Below are 24,086 nucleotides of genomic sequence, written 5' to 3' on the forward strand. Positions count from 1 at the left end.
ATACTAATACCTGGATATAAGATCAATATCATTATTAAGAGATTAAATGAATCTGACTCTACCAGTGTTTACATAGAAGGTTTTTATACATTTATATAATATTTATATGCACTGATGTTTTATGAAAAAATGTTGATATTATATACTTCTTTATCTATGCTTAGCAATCTCCTAATTTTTTGCTAGTCTTTGTTTAATTAGTACAGGTACAGATCCTGTCTAATGGGAGCTACAGCTTAGATATATTCTGTTTTTTACGGTCATTTAGTTATATTGAGACATATAACATATGGTTTTTTGCCCAAAACCTGGGCAAATTACAATTACATTACATTTTCCATTCTGCCACTTCTAAATTTCCACCTCGACCACTGATCCCAACGTTAATTAATTCTCACACCAGTAGTGGTGGAATCTCATGTAGTACAATAATTTACAGATGCATCGGACAAACATATTGATATAGGATAAAAAAAATCTCATGCACATCCTCAAAACATATAATTCCCCCAAAAAGGTGTTCTTTTCTGTCAGTAAATTCTATTTCTGTGCTAGAATTTGCTCATTACCCCCAAATGGAACCATCATTTTAGCAACATTCATTAACATGTTCTTAGCTAAAATATGATGCCCAGCATTGTCCTATAGATCTAGAGAACGAAGGAATCCTTTAGATACATGCAAATTGCTCCCTATTAAAGTGACATCATTTATTAGCTAACTGAATAGACTTGAAGTTTTCCAATACTTATTATTTCCCAGAAGGCAATTAGGCCTGTAACTGAGTGTTTCCTGATTTTATTATTAATAGTAATGCTGGTTGCTGTAAACTGCCTTGGAGAATGTGAATACCTTCATTTCTTAATAAGGTTCAATTGACAAACACCTGATGAAGGATCCAAAGGGTTTTAAGGCATTGTTGTAGATATATTTTTGCAAGTGTTTATGACCATTTTTTTTGTAGTCCACATCTAGTCATCATCTGAAAACATGATTTCTATTAATTCTAATAATATATCTCCAATTTTTCTATCTCCTCATTCTTCATCATTTCTATCTTCATCTTCTATATCCCTGGCTTATTTCACATTAGCAGGAGAATGTCAGTACTGTCTCCAGAATGCAGTTTGACGTCCATTATTAATAGATAATTAAAAAAAAATAATTATTGACCGACTATGATGGACAGTTCCTTTTTTATGCTAACTAATTTTCCTGTGGGAATATCCCTAACCTGTAATGGATATGATTTATGTTGAAATGTTAATATTATAGATAATGTTATTCTAATTCAAATGCAAATGTGTTTACTGACTTAATGTTTTTCAGTGAAATAGCTGAATGGCAAATTAATAGAATAGTTAAACCTTATAATTATAATTGAAGTCTTCAAATGCACAGTGGTTTTGATAAATACTGCACATTTTATATCTCATTTCAATATTTCTGTCACAGTCTGCATGCTATATAAGTATATGTCCTGGGGTGGCCTTAATGCTCTTCAATGGAATTATTTTCATAATGGTAGAAAAGGTAATTTGTCAGAGAGATCCATGAAAATTAAGGAATTTCTCTTGTATTAATAACAATTAATGTAGAACTCGTTCTAGTTTGACCCTTGTTTGTCTGTCTGTCTGATGTATTTTGCAGGCAACCAAAAAAAGACAGGGCTCAATATTATTAGCTACAATGATAATCAACAAACCGAGCAAATTATATGGAGGTTTGCTAAGCACAGATGATAATCCAGGTCAGAGTGTTCCAGAATATGTTTAAGAGAAGTATTGCTGGTAAAAATATTTGATGAGTGGACCACAGTGGTACATCTGGAAATCTTTGGCAGCATTGATTATTTATATATATATATATATATATATATATATATATATATATATATATATATATATATATATATATATATATATATATATATATCTATATCAAGTATATGATTGATTTCTGTGTATCACATCACATCCGGAAGAGTTCACACAGCTCAGGCAGTGGATTACTTCATGGGTGGCTGAATATACTGAATGCTGGTTGGGATGACATCCCCTTCCAATCATGGATAATACTGTTGCATAGGCTCTATGAACTCTCTGGCCTAATGCTTTGACACAAGAATCCATAGGAAGATGCCCCATAGGGGCAGGAGTGTCAACCTTTATACTTTGGGCTGTGGACCACAAGACGTGGATGTTAGGGCACATGCTGCAGTATTGTAAACAAGTGTTTGATTGATTCATAACCTGATTCTATCAGGATGTGCACATTTTTTTATAAAATATATACCCTTTAAGTTGTATTTTCTTTGTGTTTTGTGAGCTAGTGGGTGCACAATACTTTTATTCATTATAGAGTGTATTAATTATATTAACACATTGTTCTTGAACCAGCTCTTCAGTGAAATCTTGAAACTTTTAAACGTATGACATTTGTAACCGCAAATGTTTTATCCAGTGCTTTCCACTACTTAAAAAGCAGAGTTTAAAACTTTAAAGTGCCGTGGGGTATATAGAGTGTTGCAGATTCGTGCGGCACCAGGCACCCAACACAATGAGATCTTACAGAAAATGTTAATATATACAGACACTTAGCAGCTGAAGAAACAGAGAATCGCACCCTAATATAAGAGAACATTCTTGCAGCGTTGAAACAATCTGCATCTTAAAATAAATGTACTTTGCCATCTTTTTCATACTGAGAAAATGTTACAATACGAGTTCAGGTCAGGTCTTTTGCTTATTAGCTAATATTTTTTATTGATATGTATATTGTTTTGCTTGTGGGTACATATGTACACATATTGTGTGTGTGTGTGTGTGTATGTATGTATACACATATGTGTATATATATATATATATATATATATATATATATATATATATTTATTAAAATTACTAAACATATATCATGTTTTTTCCCCAGTAGTTATCATCTGTTGCTGTGCAGCAACAGACCCTTTCCCAGTTAGGGCAGCATGGTGGCTCAGTGGTTGGCACTTCTACGCTAGGGTCATGAGATCAATTCCTGAACAGGACCTTATCTATGTAGGTTAATTAACTGCTGACAAAATTAACCTGTGTGTATGTGTTAGGAAATTTAGACTGTAAGCTCCATTGGGGCAGGTACTGATATTAGTGCTCATTTCAAATAAAGCAGGTGATGTCAGAATGAGCCAGAAGTTCTCAATGAGTTGGGGCAGAATTTTACATAGGCCGTTTTACAGGCGTGTTGTTTTCTTGAGTTGCATTTGCTACACCACTCTACAAACTATGAATAGACGTGTGGCAACAGTGTCAATTTGTTTTGCTGTGTGGTGTGGTTGGGGTAATACTGGGAACACTTACGGCTCAATTCCGTAATGAAAACCTTGCAAAGGATTTGCAGCTTAATACAGAATGAGGTAATTATTTTGTACCAACTGCAGTCCAAGATTATATAGTTCCTACTAATTTTTATGGAACTCTATGAAGAGTGGTTCCCTTTTCTGCTGTCGTCATTGTTATTGTTTCATTTATTCATCACAGTTAACATTTTATAGGTGATATTTGTTCAGATTTTACAACTGACTAGTCTTTTTCCTGTGATTTTGCCTCCTGTATTTTCTTTCTACTTTTATACTGTGTTTCTTATGTTGTCTGCCATCGCTTTCAATGCATTTCCATTATGATAGCAATTTCTTAATCCTTATTGAGTACTGAGGGTTTACGTTTTGATAACATTGTACATTATACTATACTCTGTACTATAACTAGTACATACACATGAGTCTGTGGTCCAGTGCTGTGCTCTGCATTCACTTTGTGGGGAAAACAGCTTGATCGATAAATAGTGAACATTATTTGTTTTAATAGTGAACAAAAATAGTGATCTCTATTATAAATGAATGATCATTTATCACTGATTTTTTAAATGCCAATGGGTTGACTCCTCCAAACTGCCCCACCCTCAAATATCTTAAGATACAAATTGCATATTAAAACCTGAAACAGCGACACAGACAAGTGAATGAATTTGGCGAACTAGGGTCACAGTTTTATTAATTGTTGAACAAATGGTGGTGGTAACGAAAGCAGATGCAGGCATGCTACCGGTCATAGAAACATAGAATTTGATTACAGATAAGAACCGCTCGGCCCTTCTAGTCTGTCCATTGTTTTATTAAGCTATGGTAACCTTAAACCTTATTTGATCCCTTATTCTTTATAAGGATATTTTTATGTCTATCCCAAGCATGTACAGGAATAGCCTCTGATGGGAGGCTATTCCACTTATCCACTTCTCTTTCTGTGAAGTAGTTTTTCCTCAAATTTCCTCTGAACCTACTTCTCTCCAGTTTCAGTGCATATCCTCGTGTTCTAGTACTTCTCTTCCTTTGAAGAATGTTTCTCTCATGTACCTTGTTCAAACCCTAGATATATTTGAAAATTTCTATCATGTCCCCCATTTCCCTTCGCTGCTCCAAACTATACATATTAAGTTATTTTAGTCTTTCCGGGTAAGTTTTGTGCTGTAGGCCATGCACCGCTTAAGTTGCCCTTCTTTGTATAGTTTGTAATGTATTTATTTCCTTCTGGAGATATGGCCTCCAGAACTGAACACAGTATTCTAGATGAGGCCGTACCAATGACCTATAGAGTGGCATTATTACTTCTTTCTTTCTGCTACTGATTCCTCTCCATATGCAACCAATCATCTGACTTGCCTTCCTCATTGCTTTGTTACATTGCTTACCTGCCTTTAAGTCACCTGAAATAGTGACTCCTAGATCCCTTTCCTCCTCAGTATTTTCCATTATAGTGCCATTAATACTATATATAGCCTTTGGGCTTTTGAGACCCAAGTGCAAAATTTTGCATTTTTTGGCATTAAACTATAGTTACCACTCTTTTTACCATTCCTCTAGTCTACCTAGATCCTCAATCATTTGTTTTATCCCTCCTGGTGTCTGGTTTCTACCCTGTTGAACATCTTTGTGTCATCTGCAAAAAGGCATACTTTCCCTGCAATATCATTTGCAATGTCTCCAATAAGGATATTAAAAAGCACTGGTCCAAGTACAGATCCTTGGGGTACTCCACTGGTAAGCTTTCCCTCCTGTGAATGCACTCCATTTACTATAAGTCTCTGTTTTCTATCCTGCAACCAAGATCTTATTCATTCCACCATCTTTGAATCCAATCCCAAGCCTTGAAGTTTATTTAATGGTCTGCGAAGTGGGACAGTGTCAAAAGCCTTGCTAAAATCTAGATAACTATATCTACAGCCCCTCCTTGATCTATTGCTTTAGTCCTCCAGTCAAAAAAGTCAATAAGATTTGTTTGACATGATATCCCCCCAGTAAATCCATGCTGTTTGGTATCCTGTAAATTACTGGATTTGAAATATTCTACAACTCTTTATTTTAAGAGTGTTTCCATCAAGTTTCCTACTACTGATGTAAGGCTCACTGGTCTGTAGTTGCTTGCCTCTTCCTTGCTTCCACTTGTGTGCAGTGTGACTACATGTGCTTTTTTCTAGTCCTCTGGAATTACTCCTGTAGATAGTGACTGATTGAAGAATTTTGTTAATGGTGTTACCAGCACCCCCTTTAAGCTCTTTTAGTATCCTTGGATGTATCCCATCTGGGATTTATCCACTTTCAGTTTTGAGAGCTCTGTTAGGACCTTCTCCTCTATAAATGTACTTGTATCTACCTCATTTTTATGACTATACTTGCAACTTAATTGTTGTCTCTTCCCTGCTCAATACCAAAATACCTTATAAAAGCACCTTATAGGGATGGCCATCCAGCCCATAATTCCTGGCGATACTCCACTCCCCTCTGGCCTCACGTGTAAGCTTCCGAAAACAATACCCAGGGCACCTGCACAGATGACCCCCTACAGAGACAGGATCAAAGGAAGGAAGACTCCTGCAGCCAACATAAACACCTGCACCATGTATTAACCCCTGCCTACACGGCTGTCCTGCCAAAAAACAAGATTGGTAAGCAGAATACCATATGTGATAATGATACAACATATAACAATCAATGGAGGGAGGGAGGGGGGGGTGTTTCAGAGAAAAAGGGAGGACTACTTCCTGTGACATGGACTTATCACTACTAAGGACACTCCACCCCTTTGTACTCCTATTGGCTATCAGCAAAGCTCCTCAGACTTAACCCTTTAAGGTAAGTGCAGTGTGGCTGCAACAGCCCTGCATTTAACTTCTCTCACCCCTATACAGGTCTTCGCTCAACATAAAATTAGATTTTTATATATAACCAGAAATTCAGTCAAGCTGATGCCCACGAGTATTAATAATATATACACTGTGCTAAGCAAAGATTCCTCTTTTAATATACAGGCAAAAAGCATTCGCTTTGGACGCACACACACACACAGCACTAGAAGTTGGGGGCATATGACAGTGCTCATGTCCAATATCTAAAAGGTATAAATATCTGAAAAAGATGGAACATCCATTAACTAAAAGGTTAAACAGTACATTCTACACTTGTTGACTGTGTTAGAACAACAGGAATTCTTTTGAACCAAACTCTGTTTCATATCCCATTTTTTAATACATCGTTTGGTCTTTATGCAGCCTTTACATACCTCCCAACGTCTCTCTCTCCCTCCCCTGGGTGTGCCTAGCACTTTTGAAGCCCTAGACTGCCCCATTCTGCCCTCTCCTTAGGCACCCATTCACCTCTGCTCTTCCATGCATAGCAGCAGTGAACAGAAAACCTCCCAACTTTCCCAACTTGGGGATAAAGCTAAATAAGGACGGTTGTGTATACATTTATGTTATCACCAAATCTGTGTTTTTAGCTCTTACATTCAAAATAAGTATAACAATGTTCTGTATTGGGCCATATCTTGGCAGTATAGATAGTTTGTGACAGTTCTCCACTAGCAAGAAAGACTTATGTGTAAATACAAACATTATTGCAGAATTCCTGTGCTACACAACCTTCCCTCTTCCGGCCTCCCACGTTTCCTGAATGGGAAGTGTTGCTCTGAACCCAACTATTCTACAGAACAATTATCTTATGACAAACAGTGAGCCAGTGTCAGACTTGAGTATCTTGGGTCCACCTGAGGAATTTATGGTGAGAGACCACCCTTGGGTGTTGTACGTAGTGTATCCCATGTTTTTACATTTTGTCTAGAACATTTTTTTTTATCACTGTACATGTAGCCGATGCCCAGTAATGGTTACACATTTGTATACAAATAATGGTCCTGATGGTGAGTTGGACATTATGAAACTTTGCACTGTGCATGCCCACAAAGAGACGACATGCATGACTGCACTTGCACGCATTTGACCCTTGCACCTTCTTATGACTAGATGATGATGATTATTGATACCATTAGCTAGCCACTTTTGGTTGATTGGAAATTCATTTCTGAAGCTGATAGGTGCTTTATTCATTAATCGTGCTTATATTATAGGATTTATATAATTTATATAATTTTAGGTTGTTAATTTAAATTAAGCCTGATAGCGAATGTGTGTTTTGCTCTTAAAACAAATGTTAATAGACTTTTTTTGTTCCTACGACCTGCTTATGTGTATACGTATGTGGGTGTATGCTTGACGTAAACCTGGCACATACGCTGAACTCATCTATATCTATGTAAATATATTCTTTTTACTGGTAACTTTTTGAGTGTAAATTGCGCCCAGTGTGTTCACATACGTATTATGCTTAGCAGTTCCCACATACAGACTGGCCAACAGTACCCAAACACGCACAGAAAGTGGTAAGAAAAAGTGAGTGTAGTTTGCCTTCTGTGGTTTTACACAACCAATGTAATATATGAAAACCTGACATTATAAAAAGCTACAATGAAATACAATACTGTCCTATCTCACCCATATTAAGTAGAGAGCATATTTTTTAGGCAGGACAGTTTTGATTTGATCCCAATGGTCACTACTTTTGTCCCAATTACTGGGAATATTGGGGGGTTTCACTGGTGCACTTACTAGCCACTGGGGTGCGGCAATAGGTGGCAGTTTTTAGGGGAGGGGATACAAAATCCATTCTATTGACCAATAATAGAGTGCAGAGAGCATTCTAGTGATTTATGTACAATGTAGAGAATGCCTTGATGGCCAATACACAATGCAATGCAGAGAGCACTATAGAATCTAAATTGGCAGACCACTAAATCTCTGGTGGCGATATAATAAAGATACAAAATGCTCCCCATTGTTTTCTGTGCTCAGGCATTGTTCCCTCAACGTGTTCGTCCCTATAGTAAATGTCAGTAAGCAGTCACACCCACCAGACTGTTCAAAGCATTGTGAATTGCTGGTACTCTATATTTATATAGGGCATATTATATAGGGCTTTACAGATAATATTGAGTGACTCACATCAGTCCCTGCTCCATTGGAGCTTACAGTCTAAATTCCCTAACACACGGACACAGACAGACAGACACACACACAGACTAGGGTCAATTTGTTAGCAGCCAATTAGCTTACCAGTATGTTTTTGGAGTGTGGGAGGAAACCGGAGCACCCGGAGGAAACCCACGCAAACACGGGGAGAACATGCAAACTCCTTAGAGATACGGCCATGGTCGGGAATTGAACTCGTGACCCAGTGCTGTAGGGCAGAAGTGCTAACCATTTAGTCACCGTGCTGCCCTATATCAATATGGCTTTGGAATGTAGGAGGGAACAGGGAAACCCATGCACACATGGAGAGAATGTACAATCTCCACAACACTGTGAGCACCAATGCTAACCACAGTAGCACCGTGCTGTTCCACTGTCCACCAATCAGCGTGTTGGGAGGTGTCTAATGGTTATGCTATGTGCCACTGCACCGATTAAGTAAAATCAGTGAAGGTGAGGTACAGAGCCGGTCTCTTCTTTCTCTCTTCCAAAATGGCATTGGAGGAAGGACCCACCGGAGGCTGGGATCCAACAGAAGATTCTGCAGTGGACCAGTGCAAGAAAAGCATCAATAGCTTTTTAAAATGTTTTTCTATATTTTATTTTGAATTCAAGTTGTTGAGTACAGTGCACTGTTGCTTTAAAATGCCATATAACCAGATGATTGAATGATTTCCTTTGTATCTATTTTCATTTCCCCTTAATTCTTCTCTATAACTTCATGTTCTCCCGCTGTATAAATAGTCATGTAAACCTGAGACAAGCCTCTGCATTTTAAGCAGGTTTGTTTCTGTTTTCTGTTTGCTGTTCCAGTCACACTGCCATCACACTTAACAACATTTTTCATCATTTAGAAATGTAAAAAGAAGCTGATGACAGTTTATAATCAAAGTCAACTTTTTTTTGCCTCAAAGTGTGAGACAATTGGGCATTTTTAATATTGTCTTATCAGTCTTATGCCCTTTATTACTGATGGCTTCATTCAGTTTGAATTCAATGCTCTGGTTTCGTTGAGGTAAACTAATAGATTATGTATGCGATATTTGCACAGTGCTGATTGAATTCATCTGGTGGGTTTCAATGCAGTTCATATATTCACATAATTGTCAGGAACCAAGTTAAAATGCGGGACTGTTTCTCTCAGACATTGTATGCCTCTCACATTACCTGGCATAAATAATGCCTTGCTTGAAGTCTCATAGTAGAATTCCATCCTAGCAGGGGAAATGGTCATTGACTAACCCTTTGAGTGTTAGAACGAAAGATAGTCAGTATTCCATTGGAATGCAGGCTTCTAGGTTTACATAGGAAAAAGAAAGATTGTTTTACTTTCTTCATCACAAAGTACCCTTTTTAGACTGCTATGTAATGTGAAGGCTGCATAAAAATGACATGAAGTTACAACGAGAGCACTCAAAATGTTGTTACACACTGATGATTGGGTGCAAAGGGCAAAACTATATATGTAAAAAACAAATCGTTTTAAATGTAAAGCAGATATATACAAGACAGAAGAGGCACAATAAAGTGTACTATTAACTGAGTTACATCTGAATGGTTCAAAAGCAGAGCCTCATAGAAATGGTGAAGTAACTGGGTTGTGACCAAGTGGTAAGTTTCTTACAATACAAGGGAGGGAATGTTAATTATATCAGCAGGTGATTAATATACAATAAACACACAAGCTCTTTACATGTTACAGTGTGTTGAAGATCTTTATTTAACCTGATTTTACTCCTTTTAAGATGACTATTGTGTGCATACCAATGTGCCTTTGTGGTGCCTGCTTTACATACTGGGCCTGATTCATTAAGGAAAGTAAAGCAGAGAAAAGAGTAAGTTTTCTCCTGGACAAAACCATGTTGCAATGCAAGGGGTGCATATTACTTTATTATTTTACACATAAGTTAAATACTTGCTGTTTTTTCATGTAGCACACAAATACTTGATAGCTTTATTTTTACACTGAAATTTAAAGTTGATTTATGACATGCCCTTCCTCAACTATAAATCTATCCCATCATTTTAAATTTAGCTCCCCCTCCAATGCAGCATGGTTTTACCAAGAAGAGTTACTAATTTTTTTTGCTTTACTTTCCTTTATGAATCAGGCCCACTGGTTTTCTTTTCTGTAACTACACTGTCTCACTGGCTGGCATTCACCAATGAAATTGCACATCTCACCTGTTACATTGCAATTAGAGAAATTTGCTGTAAATGGATATTTAATAGAAAAGAAAATATTATATAACAAAATAATAACCTATCCTTGACAAGATTTATTTGAGACTGGTTACAATCATAGGACATTTATTCTGCCCATATTATTTGTAGCAGTAATAGGTAACCTTAAGCCAACCAGATTTTGCCAAACTACCTGTTCTGTTTTCCAATCCTTATTGATCATAGCAGGATCCACTGTACTCTTTGGGCTAGATTTACTAAGCTGCAGGTTTGAAAAAGTGGGGATGTTGCCTATAGCAACCAATTAGATTCTAGCTTTAATTTATTTAGTACCTTCTACAAAATGACAGCTAGAATCTGATTGGTTGCTATAGGCAACATCCCCACTTTTTCAAACCCGCAGCTTAGTAAATCTAGGCCCTTGTCTCACGTCCTTCTTCATCAACCTCATCTGTACTTGTTCTGTTTTATGTGTGAACTGTATTTTGTACGATTTGTAAATCTTAAGCCAGGTACACACTACAGAAAATTTCTCCAGATGCAATAAGTTTAACCATCTGCTGAAAAGGTTTTGACTCTGTAAACTCTATAGAGAGTTTACAGAGTCAAAACCTTCTATGTGCATACATACTTCAGAATTTAATGTACACACTTGTAGAAAAGAATTGACTGCACCAGGTATACCATTAGACCTCCTTCACTTATATAAATATCCCTTACACCATTAATGCGGTGTGATTGACTAATAAGGAGGAGTGCACCCGGTCATAGAGTTTTAGTAACCTTTATTTAGTAACGAAGAAAAAAGATGACCAATTGGGGCACTCTTTTAATGGGTGTAGACATATATACTGTTATTGTATTTATATGTATATGTAAGATATAATAAAAACAAACTTTATTCATATCTGATTAAAAACAATTGCCAAATAGCGAAATATTAAAAAATGATGATTGAGACACACATGAATATGAGTACAAATTCAGTTAAGATAGACACAATTTAAATGTCTAGCCGCGATGCTACTCTTATATCTTGAGATTTGTTTAATTACATTCTTAAATAGATCCACCTTATTTTAATGGTTTAGAGCCCCTGACCAAATTCTTATGCTGTATATAGCCCCTAATTCTGCATCTGTGCAATATGTTCCTTAGGCATGTAATCTAACACAGAATTGTATGAATTCCAATTGACCCTCAAGAATCTGTTCTAGGAAATAATATTTTCACAGATTTATGATAATCTCCTTGTGGGTTTATAAAGTTGATTGTCCTCTAATAAGGAACTGAGTACAATTGGACCTAAAAGAATATTGACTGAACCTATCTTAGCTCCACTCCCTTAAATAGTACCACTATATAAGGACATAAGGAGCGTGGGTAAGGATTACCTAATGCTGTATAGGATTATCCAGATTGCATTGTCTATATAAAGTGATTAGCGCTTGTACAGGTAAGTATCAACTAATACCCTCAGAGACGCGTGACCGCTATTACTAATCCCTGATAGATAAACTATTTATAGTGCTAAGAGGCTTATAGAAAATGACATAGAAGGCTCAGGAGTTTAACATGAGTAGCGAGTGCGGCGTCCGCCGACGCGCGTTTCGCTAGTAGATTTGACTGTCGTTACTAAATAAAGGATACTTCAGAATTTGCCTGAGATAAGTCCGGTTATAAATTCAAACGAAATTATAGATGTGCTTTCGTATGATAAAAGATGATCGTAGGCGTAAACACTAAGGCTAGGTACACACAACAAAAACTTTCGACCAATTTGTTATCACTAGCGATTTTACAGTCAACTGAAGTTCCAATCAGTCTGTCAATTCACATGTACACACTATACACGATTTACTTTCAGATCTGTGCTCTTTATTTGGTCCAAGAGCAGATTTACATACGAAATAAGCTTTGACTTTTCCACAATGTCATTATAAATTTTAATTTGAATTATTCCATCTACAGCACTCTCTACATTAACAACACAGACAACATGACAGGGCAGACAGTTGAGTGACTGCATACACACTGCAGGATCGGAAGGCGATTGGCACGAGCAATCAAATGAAATGATGATCTGTACTTTGAACGACTCTTTTTCATCGTGTACACAAAGTATACACACGAATGCAATATCTGGCCTAACAGTCGTTTATCGTGTGATAGAAATGATAATCAGGTGAACAATCTGTAGTGTGTACCAAGTTTTACTGTCCAGCACTGCAGAGTTTTATGACGTCTTAAAAATAAATGATAATGATGAACATTTATACCGCTTTCTTACTGCCGCCCCGGCAATATCCCGGGTTTTTCAAGCCGGGTTTTTGCCGGGGCTCGGAGCGTCCCAGCTCAGAAACACCATTCATACTGCATCTCGGACCCGGGAATTTCCCGGGTTGACCCCATTCATACTGCACAAGTCTGTGCCCTGGCAATTTGTGGGAGTCATCACCAGAGCAGTTTTCATTGGCTGAAAAATGGTGATGTCATTGAAAGGTGACTGTTTTTTTTTTCTTCCACGGGCTCCCACCGATGACATCATCATCCAGAGACAGGCAGACAGCCAATCAGCTTGTTTTCTGTGCAACCCGGGTTGAAAAACCCGGGTTGCACCATTCATAGTGCAGGCAACCCGGGTCCGACCCGGGAATTACCCCTCGATAAATCCCGGGTTGAAGACCCGGGTTTTTAGACCTGGGATTTTTGACTTGTACCATTCATACTGCACCAAGACCCGGGTCGTTTGAGCTCGCCCGGCAAAAACCCGGGATTTTGGTGCAGTACGAATGGGGTATTACCTGCAAACTTGCCAGTGTCACTATCTGTTTAATGGGAGAAAAGAAAAACATAATGTAAAGCTGCAAGTAATGTTATTGTTTATCATTGGCAATACTGTGATTATTGTATTTAATTTTAAGCAGACTTGGCCTTTTAAAGATGCAGTCAGTCATTGTTCTACTATAAATGTAAATGACTTCAGATTAAATCTGCCACATTGAATAAAGCTCTCACAACATATTGGTGGAGAGCCTTGAAAAAAGGTTCAGTCCACCGTGTGTTTATGTAAAGTACTGTATTGAAATATCCAGTGTATAATGTGGTATTTCTTTTTCAGTTTAACTGTTTCCATTGCAGACAGGTCAGGCCACAGTTTCACAGTCGTCTTAACTATATGACTTGAGTAGAGTCTGTTGTTGTGTTTCATATAAACTGAAGAATAGAATTAAGCCTTACACACAGATATTTTGTAGTAAAAGATAATGTGAAGACGAATCTAAGCATTTCTAAACTTCAAAACTAATAATCTGGCTCCCAGTAACCACAGAGGTATAAAGTAATAATAATTTTTAATGAAATGTTTAAATGATGCAATAAATTAGTTCAGAAAACCTTAATTCATAAGCATTAGATATACAGCTGGTGGTATCAAAATCTGTTTGGAAAGTTGTAGATAAATAAAAGATATTCAAAATTGATATAATATGGGATAAATTTACAAAAATAAGCGTCAACAAAAATATATAAATTGCCTGAAATGGTAATAATCATCTCCCTTTAAAATATTTGAACAAAAAGGATATACAAACTCTATCTAAAATATCCAAAATAATGTACTACATTTGTGCCCAACAAGGTATTGATATAATATGACTGAATAAAATCTATAGTCTGATATTTTCATAGTAATAATAATAGGGTGAACCAGACAGAAGGCAGTACAGCCAATTCCATCTTGGTATACTGTGTAGGAAATAGCACCTATATTAGTCAGAGAGCATCACTGTAGACAGACGTACATGTCTTACAACATTGTCGCCTCCAATTGTGCTTTGAATGAAAAGACTTTAAATCTCCACAATGATACTGGGTAAAAACAGGGTTTGGGAACACCAAACGTTTCAGATCAGTAAAAGGCTGGTGACATCACCTCATGACATGTTTTGAGCCGTCCATCTCACTTTCTCAAAGTATATATCATGTGCACTTACATAGATTTCTACCTTTTCTTTGTGGTTTCACTGATGGACTGATAAATAAATACTGCTACCTAAATGCCACAGTAATCCTTTACCTTCTTTAAGTGGAGTATAGTATTCTTCATTTGTTACATTTTCTTTGCTTTGAAAGAGGTTATCATGGCAACATCAGTCAACAGAGATGGGAATTGTGGAAGCGATGTCACCCAGTTATTCCTACATGGGGTATTAATATAAATATTTTTATCTTTTGTGGTTAGTTCCTTTATAAAGCTGGTAACTACTGGACAATTTATGAACTGTGTAATATGTTAGTCAATTGGGGTCCTTACAATACTGTATACTATTCAGTTGGGGTTGCTGTATATGCTGGTCACTGGTTATTGTGTAATATACTGTTTAGTTGGGTATATACAATGTGCTGGTCAATTTGTTCTATTAGGTACAGTATTTGGATATGCACTATATGGGACATAAATCAACTGTTTAAGAGAAAAATTTATTTGGCAGGTTTTCTATATTTATCAGGGCTGTTCTGTCCCATCTACCAGGGCACCCAAAAATTTGCATGGGATCTGTTATTTGGAATGCTTGGAATGGGGTTTATAAGGTCTGGTATTTGTTCTATAATTTCGAGTACCGTGCCTAAAATCTACTGAAACAAACTAAAACTGAGCGGTATCAACAAATTGATTCAAATTAGGGTAGTATACTAAACTGTACCAAGTAATAAGTTCAGTCATTATTTTTGTTTGGATTTACTTGCACACCTTTGTTGTTCCACCCTTAGCGGACCATCTCTGTAATCCTAGGGTGGAACCCACAAGAACTGTGTTAGTACATGCTGCTTTTGAGTTCATTTCATTAAAATAACAGGGAATTCATTTGCATTAACATGGAAGAATTGCAAATGCATGAAAAAAAATGGCTTGATGTGTTCTAACCTTGTACATGCAGAGGTAATGTGTTTTAACACAATATTGTGAACAACACCATTGACTCTTATTTGTCCTATTGTTAGTGCATTCAAGGCAGATAGGTGTGAATTAGCCTTAATGCAGGGTACAACTTTATTTCAAACCAATGTTTTCAGATCTCTACATGAAACACAATTACTCTTCTATGTCCTAAATACAGAGCATGTCTAGACTGTATCACAGAGTAGCGGATATTCTTTTTGTGAACAACACCTTTCATAGTCAATCATTGGTGTTTTATTAGAGTTTAGGGATTTCACAGGTTATCATGTCTTGCTGCTGTCAACCTTCCCTTTAATCCCTTTCCCAATGACAGAATCCCCAGCATATTGCTTTCAAGGACTTTGATGAGCAATATCATCTCCTGCTATACTCTACTGTGTGACATTTGGAAGAGTTTAGGATTTGAACACAATTCTGGTTAGTTTAGGGTTTCTAAAGGTCATTATGAAAAGGCAAGGTGCATAGGAATTATGAAAACTGACCATGGACTGACAAATAAAATATAGATGATCCTGCACAGAAATGTGTGTTGTTTATATTCACATTTATTCTGAGACTGATATATTGCAGGTGTTGATTTCTGTAAAGATAATAGTTTTTATATCTCTCTGTTCAGCCAGTATTATCATTGCTTTTGGGCAATGGGCACTGAATATTCATTGCCATCTAATTTATAGATAAGCTAAGGAATATTTTCATTGTCTGAGATACTCATTTTTATTCTGCAGTAGTTAAACTCTTAATAAGCATTATTCAACATCCAGATGGTAACAGGCTTCATTGCAAATAATGTCTGTAAACAATAACAATTTGCATTGGAGCAAGAAAGTACCTTTTAGCAAATGCTAGTTATAAATATGTATTTTATGCATTTGCTATATTTTCTAGTGGCCGCTCCTCATCAGGGAATGGAGACCGCATCCAGCAGCTACGGATGGAGTACCAGCAGGCAAAACGTGATGGGTTCCCTCTGTATGAAAATGAAGATGTGGCAGGGCGGCCTGTAGACTATGAACAGAATTGGGTAGGTTACACAGTTTAATGTAATATAATATGTTACTTCAAGGATCCACTAAACCTAAAACTCAAGATGATTTATATAAATAAAATACTAAAAATATTTCATATTACAGATATGGCATCCATCATATAAGTCATCTTGTCCAAAAAGTCACAGAAACCGCAAATGTCCTGTGATCATGTCATATAAACACACATGATCATCAAGGGTCTGATTAATGAAGGCACGCAAAACCAATGTAAATTACGCTTTGTTTTTTTTAAAAAAACGCACATAATTCAGGCATCGCCTGTCCGTATTGAACAAGTAGTGGATGTGAAGCAACGTCTCTTGTTGAATATGGGTCTAGGTTCATTCTGTTCTAGCAGGAACATAAAATCCCAGCAGGACAGACAGAAAAACAAAATTCAATTAATGTCACCTAATATAATAATTGATGAAAAAACATTAAAAATAAGTTCGTCTCCCCCTATAAAATACATTTATTAGGCTGTTATTAATGTCTACAGTACATAAAATGCATGTGTACAGTTGCTCCTGATTGCAAACACATGTTATAGCATGCATACCTGACCTGTAGCTGGTGAAAGTGATATGACAGAAAAATGTACTTTAGAGATACTCAAAGCTTGAATCGGACGTTGCTGCTTTTGCTCGAGCTTGGTACGACCTTACTTCACATTAACTACGTGCATAGCCCATTCCCGTTCCTGTTCCGCCCATGAAATCGTAGACTGTCACAAGGGTCCTTTGTGCTCGAAGATGAATTGAATGTTGTTGTGTTCACTGTCGTATAGTCCAGTTCTGGGTATGTGCAGAGCAGTTTTACACAAAATATGGCACTATCTGGATTTACGTTTCTTAATGAATGAGACCCCGAGTGAGCAGCCCTGCTTAACAATTTCAAGAGCAAGAGGTTGCCAGGAGCAGTGTGGGAAAAGACGGGTCATTTTTAAATGCCATTAAGTTCATTTTAAGCTGGTGTTCCGATTACAGAAGAAAACTCTTATCCGGAAAACTCTAAGTCCCAAGCATTCCGGATAATTGATACCAACCCTGTTTATAGAGAAGTCATCCTGAATTTATTTATACTGAAAAGACTTGAAACTTAGATATAGTAGCCCTTTAAGAATGTTTCTTTAGCATTTTCTGAGTTACCTTCAAGTGTTTGATTTGAATGTAAAAAGACAAGTGAAACTGCCTGTCAAATGGGATTGTTAACGATAATTTGTTCTTGTGTTTGAAAGGTTGCTCCACTGGCCTCAATGCTTTAGCTGCCAACATACTGCCACTGATCTGTGTCCAATATCGGCACATATGGTGTTCTGCTGAACACAATGATCATATGTGGCCCTATTAGAACAGTAGACCAATGAGCACTGCCAGAGAACAATTACAGTTATTGGTGGGATGTGTTTTCTCACAGTACAAAGCAAACCCTGATTTGATATTGGGCAATTTTGGGCCCCGGCATGGAATGATGACTAGACAGTTTTTCGAGAACCAGGCAAATTGCAAAACAAAATTGCGCAGTGTTTAGGGGAGCTTAAGAATTCCAGAGTAAAGTTGACGCTGATATTATATGAGCTGTCTCAAGATAGTTCAAAGTTATGTTTTATTAAAACTTTTCAATCTGTCAATATCACAGAATTTTCTATCACATATAATTGAAATGTATTTTCGCTATATTTGTCATGTTTATCCTGAAGTTGTCACCGAGCAAGTTTTGTGTTGTTTTTTACATTCAAGTCAGTGAAACTGTGCTAAGACACAAGATAAGCACATGTTACTAAAATAACAGTAGTTCCTCGTGGATTTGTGCCCAAGCTCATGCACATGCTAAACATAAACCAAGTTGTAGACACTTGAAATTTGGATCTTGACCTCAGTAAAATATTGCCATAGCAATAAACAAAGACTACTATGTGATCAATAACATTTTCAATAATGTACACTTCTCAGTGCAAAATATGTATTATATATATATATATATATATATATATATATATATATATATATATATATATATACATATATGTATATATATATATATATATATATATATATATATATATATATATATTATAGTGAAAATAATTAATGCTTCTAAACATAACAGTTTGGATAATGGAAAAAACTTTGAGATTCATGTAGTTGTGAAGAATATAACGGACTCTAAAAAATGACAGCATGGAATAAAGACAGTTGGCTGACATCCATAAATGTGTGTATATATGGCTAGGAATTAATTTTAAACAAGCAGTTTTTCTTCTTGACATTTTTACTGGTCTCTCCTTCCTTGCTCACATCTTCTTGGAAGTTATTTGTTGTGTTAATGCATTGCCCTGCACCAAGCCTGCCTGTGGACAAATATATATTTAAGAGAGAGAGAGAGAGAGAAATGCCTCACAAATTTACATGCCTTTCAGTCGCTTGACATCCCAGATTCCTACTTCTAATTTCTGTATCACAGCATTACTTATATCACGTACTTAGATAGCCCAGAATTCTAAATACAGTCTTGTTGTGCAATGCTTCCATGGCACCTAATGAAAAGCTCAGCGCCATGCTGAACCTTTTCAGATAGAATGAAGGGAATTCAATTAGCTGCAATATTCCTTAGAACATCGTGGCTGCTGGATTTTTACAGAAATCTACGCTGATTGTTGCTCGCACCCTATAGAGATGCAATGAAAAATGAGTGGAGATTTTACTGTAGTAACGGTAAAAATGCTCTGAGGAACATTGCGGCTAATTGAATTACCCTACTGACTACATTGAGTTTTAGTAAGCAAAAGTAGATAAGGGCAGTGCAAATGATGAATGTCTAATATAGACACACATCTTGTTTTCACCTTATCTCCCAACATTGAGACATGCAGAGTCGGGGCAAAAATAAGCTCTGCCCAATCTGCACAAACCCTGCCCAGATCCTCCACAAGTGCTTTGATCAGAAATGCCTATTTTGAGTAAGTGCCACCACTTTCGAGGTCCAAGATTCTTGACTGTCCCACCAAAATCAGGATATTTGGCAGGTATGCTTTCACACGCTTTGTTTGTGGTTTTTACTCAGCTGATGGCTCTTGAGCAAGTGGCAAGATGGCACTTTTTGCAAGTTGACAGTTTTTTGGGGCTGGATGATGGTCACGTCAGGAAGGATTTCTACATTTATGCTGTTCAAAATCTAGATGATGTTTTACAAAATTCTTAAATTGCTTAATAAGATGGATCTGCGTGCAAGAAATTTACATGACATGCAGGGTATACTGGATGGCGTCCTCTGATTTATGAGGAGGTGTTCACTGTGCTAAAGGACCTGACATCATTCCTAAATGCATAAAGAGCACATGGTGAGTTAGTTTATTGAGGGGTGTACAAGCATTATATTGGGAGAACATCAGAAAAAGTTCAAATGAATGAGGGAGGGGGTGTTCCTATGTGTAACCAGGCAATTCTTTGATTTTTTTTCTTCGATATTTGCAACGCTCGCTGAAGAGTGGAAGAGTGGAAGAGTGCATTAATGCATTAATTCATGCACAGTTTTGCAGAAGAGGATGTGATGTGCTGCTCTTTTTTGTTCTTTATTAAATAAGAGACAAATCTGCAAACTTCACAAGTTCAAACTTTAAAATGTCAGATTTCAGTATAATTAGAACTTTAGATTCCTTTTCACAGTATGTTAGTATTTTTCTACCCCAGAAGTGTTTTACTGCATGTGAACAATTATTGTTCTCTGAAATCCCCGCTGCAGAGAAAGTGCTTTCTAAGTGGCAAATAGGGCAGCCAACCTTTCCCCTATTGTTAAATGCTGTGTGCAGTTGTTAAAAGGAAATCTTGTCCTTCATCCAATTATATTTCACATTTGTAGAGGTTTCAATGTAATATCAGTTTGTAACAATTTCCAGAGCTTTAGTTACTGCAACTTTTTCAGCAGATAATAATGGCAAAAATTTTAGACACTCTCTTTTTTGAATCACAACAATCTCTATATGAGCGCTGTCATCGTGTGGTGCTTCCTGTATGTAGCTTGTACTAGGCAGTAAAGAATGAACAAACCATGTTTCATTTGTTTAAAATACCTGTTTGTAGGTAAGGAGCTGAGTCCTGAAATCCTGTAAGCTTCTAAAATTCATTTAAAAGGATTTTGGATATTTTGATCCGACAATACTCCTCGGGTCAACTTTAAACTAAACCTTACCTTACCTGAGAACTACAAGACCTGAGCAAGAGGAGGTATCCTTGCTGATGACTTTGGATCTTGTGCTCTTCACTAAACTACCATCAACATAATATATTTTGACTGCTCTTTTGGATATAGTGGCATTCCAGGCACATGGAAATCCCACTGATCTATCCAGTAGTATAGAAAATCAGGTTATGACAATAACCCCTAGTGACAAGTGTCTGGTGACATCAGCTGACCTTGGAAACGTGTGGTCCATTTCCATTGCAGTCTACATGGATTGATGCTATTTAGCTCACAGCAATTGGAATTCTATGGTGCAGTCCAGTCAGATTGTAATGTGTGTAGCCAGGGTAAATCTAGTTAAGTTTACAGCAGTTGTTTTAGTTTTTGTCTCATAATCCAAGAGTTAATTTCCAAAATGTTCCTCCAAATCTTATTAAAGGGGGTTAATACTCTCATAATTTAACATGTTGGCAGCATAGTCAGATGACTAATGGGATTGACCTTATCAGCTACACTCTCACCCCCACTGCTCTAACCTCTCTACTGTCTAACTCAACCAAGCCTCCTCATACTCGTAGAAATCTTAATTCTATTAATCTTCAACAATTTTCCACCTCTCTCCAACACCTTCTCTCCCCTATCTCTACATTCTCATCCCCTGAGATGGCAGTACCTCATTTTCACCTAACCTTAGCAACGGCCCTTGATCAAGTGGCTCCAGCAACACTACATACTACACGTCGACTTCGATGTCAACCGTGGCACACCAAAGCAACACGAAATCTTCAAAAACTGTCCCGTAAAGCAGAACGTCACTGGCGTAAATCTCGAAGCTCTAATGACTTCTTCACATATACTTCTGTCTACCACTCCTATCGAAATGCTCTGGACACTGCAAAACAAACATACTTTCAATCTCTTATCTATGCTCAGGCTTCTAACCCCAAACGCCTTTTCAATACATTTAATCATCTTCTCAATCCTCCCACCCCGAACCCTCCATCTACTATCAGTGCTCAGGATCTTGCTTCCTACTTCAAGGACAAGATTGACAAGATCAGACTAGAAATGGTATCCTCTTCCTCAACAAGCCATCAGCTCAATTCCTTCCCACTACCCTCTGACACCCTCTCTTCATTTGACCCCACAAATGAAGAGGAAATTTCTACGCTCTTCTTATCTTCCTACTCTACCTCCTGTCCTCTTGATCCTATTCCCTCGCAAATTGGTAGATCCCTGTCTTCTGTGCTCATTTCACCTCTAACTCAAATCTGTAATCTCTCACTCTCTACTGGCATCTTTCCATCACTATACAAGCATGCAGTGATTACTCCTATTCTAAAAAAACAAAACTCCGACCGAAACTCTCTCTCAAATTACCGTCCCATCTCTCAGCTCCCTTGCCCCTCCAAGCTTCTAGAGAGACTTGCCTACACTCGCCTCACACGCTTTCTTTCCGCAAACAACCTGTTGGATCCTCTTCATTCTGGCTTTCGTTCTCAACACTCCATAGAGACTGCGCTGACCAAGGTTGTTAATGATCTGATCACTGCTAAGACTGAACGCCATTACTCTCTCCTAATTCTCCTGGATCTCTTGGCTGCATTTGACACCATTGACCACTCTCTTCTCATACAAACACTGCAATCCCTAGGTCTTCAAGACACAGTTCTATCCTGGTTCTCATCCTACCTCTCTAATCGCTCTTTCACTGTTAATTTCTCTGGAGCCCCCTCTGCTCCGCTTCCCCTATCAGTTGGAGTACCACAAGGCTCGGTGCTAGGTCCTCTGCTGTTCTCTATCTATACCGCTTCTCTTGGAAATCTAATAAGTTCCTTTAGCTTTCAGTATCATCTCTATCCGGATGATACCCAAATCTATATATCCTCTCCTGATATCTCGACATCTGTGTTGTCCCGTGTAACTGACTGTCTTTCTGCCATATCATCTTGGATGTCCTCTCGTCAACTCAAACTTAATCTTACTAAAACAGAGTTAATAATATTCCCACCCGCCAACAAGAGCATACCTGACATTTCTATCTCTGTTGATAACATGACCATAAATCCCACCCCACAAGCTCGCTGCCTAGGTGTAATCCTTGATTCACGCCTATCCTTTGTTCCCCACATTGACTCTATATCTAAATCATGTTACATACATCTAAAGAACATTTCCAGAATCCGCACATATCTCACACAAGACACTGCTAAAACCTTAATTCATGCACTAATCATCTCCCGCATTGACTATTGCAATTCCCTCCTTACTGGTCTTCCCAAAAACAGACTCAAACCCCTAAAATCTATTTTGCATGCTTCGGCAAGACTGATTTTCCTTGCAAATAGCTATTCCTCTGTTGAATCACTCTGTATGTCTCTACACTGGCTGCCTGTCTTCTACCGAATCCAATATAAAATACTTTTACTAACCTACAAGGCAATCAACAAAGCTGCACCAACATACATCTCCTCTCTTGTCTCAAAATATCTCCCAACTCGGCAACTCCGTTCTGCAAAAGATCTGCGTCTCTCATCCACCCTCATTACATCCTCCCATTCCCGGTTACAGGACTTTTTTCGGGCTGCACCCACTCTATGGAACTCTCTCCCTCGCACAATAAGACTCTCCTCTGGTCTACAAACTTTCAAGCGTTCTCTGAAAACCTACCTATTCAGACAAGCTTATAATATTCCTCAACCACCCTCTTAACCTCACTACCTTTAGCCTGTTACACAATTTCACAGAAGACAACTACCCCCGGACCAACATTGTTGTGTGACAGGATCATTTAGCTTATGAGTCACCATACCTTTGCAGTCTGGCTGGGCCAAGATGCAAAATGTATACTTAACCTCATGTGTCAATCTCCCATTGTCCCATAGATTGTAAGCTTGCGAGCAGGGCCTTCTCACCTCTTTGTCTGTTTTACCCAGTTTGTTTATTAGTTTATTACGTTTGTCCCCAATTGTAAAGCGCTACGGAATATGTTGGCGCTATATAAATAAATGATGATGATGATGATGATGATGGGATTGGGTCTGTAGTGTGATGTGGCCAGATCTGATGATCTGAAAATATGACATACACCAAATAAATAGGGGGCAATCAAAAACGCAAAAGTTTGCCCATAGTCTAGAGCATTTAGCATCTCTGACCTGTGTGTACCAGCTTTATCTAAAAAATTGGGATCACACGGGTGGTAACCAATACTATGTTGAGGTCCATAAGGTCCCTGTCCATTACACCAATGTAGTGTAAGCAAATAACATAAATAAATATTATACAATCACACATTTATAAAGTAAATTTTAATTCAA

At 37.5% G+C, this 24,086-nt stretch overlaps 1 protein-coding gene across 2 annotated transcripts in view; it reads left to right on the plus strand.

Annotated features, from left to right (window-relative positions):
- The window catches only part of PARD3B (par-3 family cell polarity regulator beta), a 1,062,783-nt gene that overhangs the window by 792,783 nt on the left and 245,914 nt on the right, over positions 1–24,086 (plus strand). For both annotated transcript variants that reach the window (XM_075180190.1, XM_075180191.1), the window contains exon 21: positions 16,445–16,580. In XM_075180190.1, coding sequence (XP_075036291.1) covers positions 16,445–16,580 — 136 coding nt within the window. The remainder of the gene's footprint in view (positions 1–16,444; positions 16,581–24,086) is intronic.

Source organism: Mixophyes fleayi, chromosome 7, assembly GCF_038048845.1.
Source record: "Mixophyes fleayi isolate aMixFle1 chromosome 7, aMixFle1.hap1, whole genome shotgun sequence".
NCBI lineage: Eukaryota > Metazoa > Chordata > Amphibia > Anura > Limnodynastidae > Mixophyes > Mixophyes fleayi.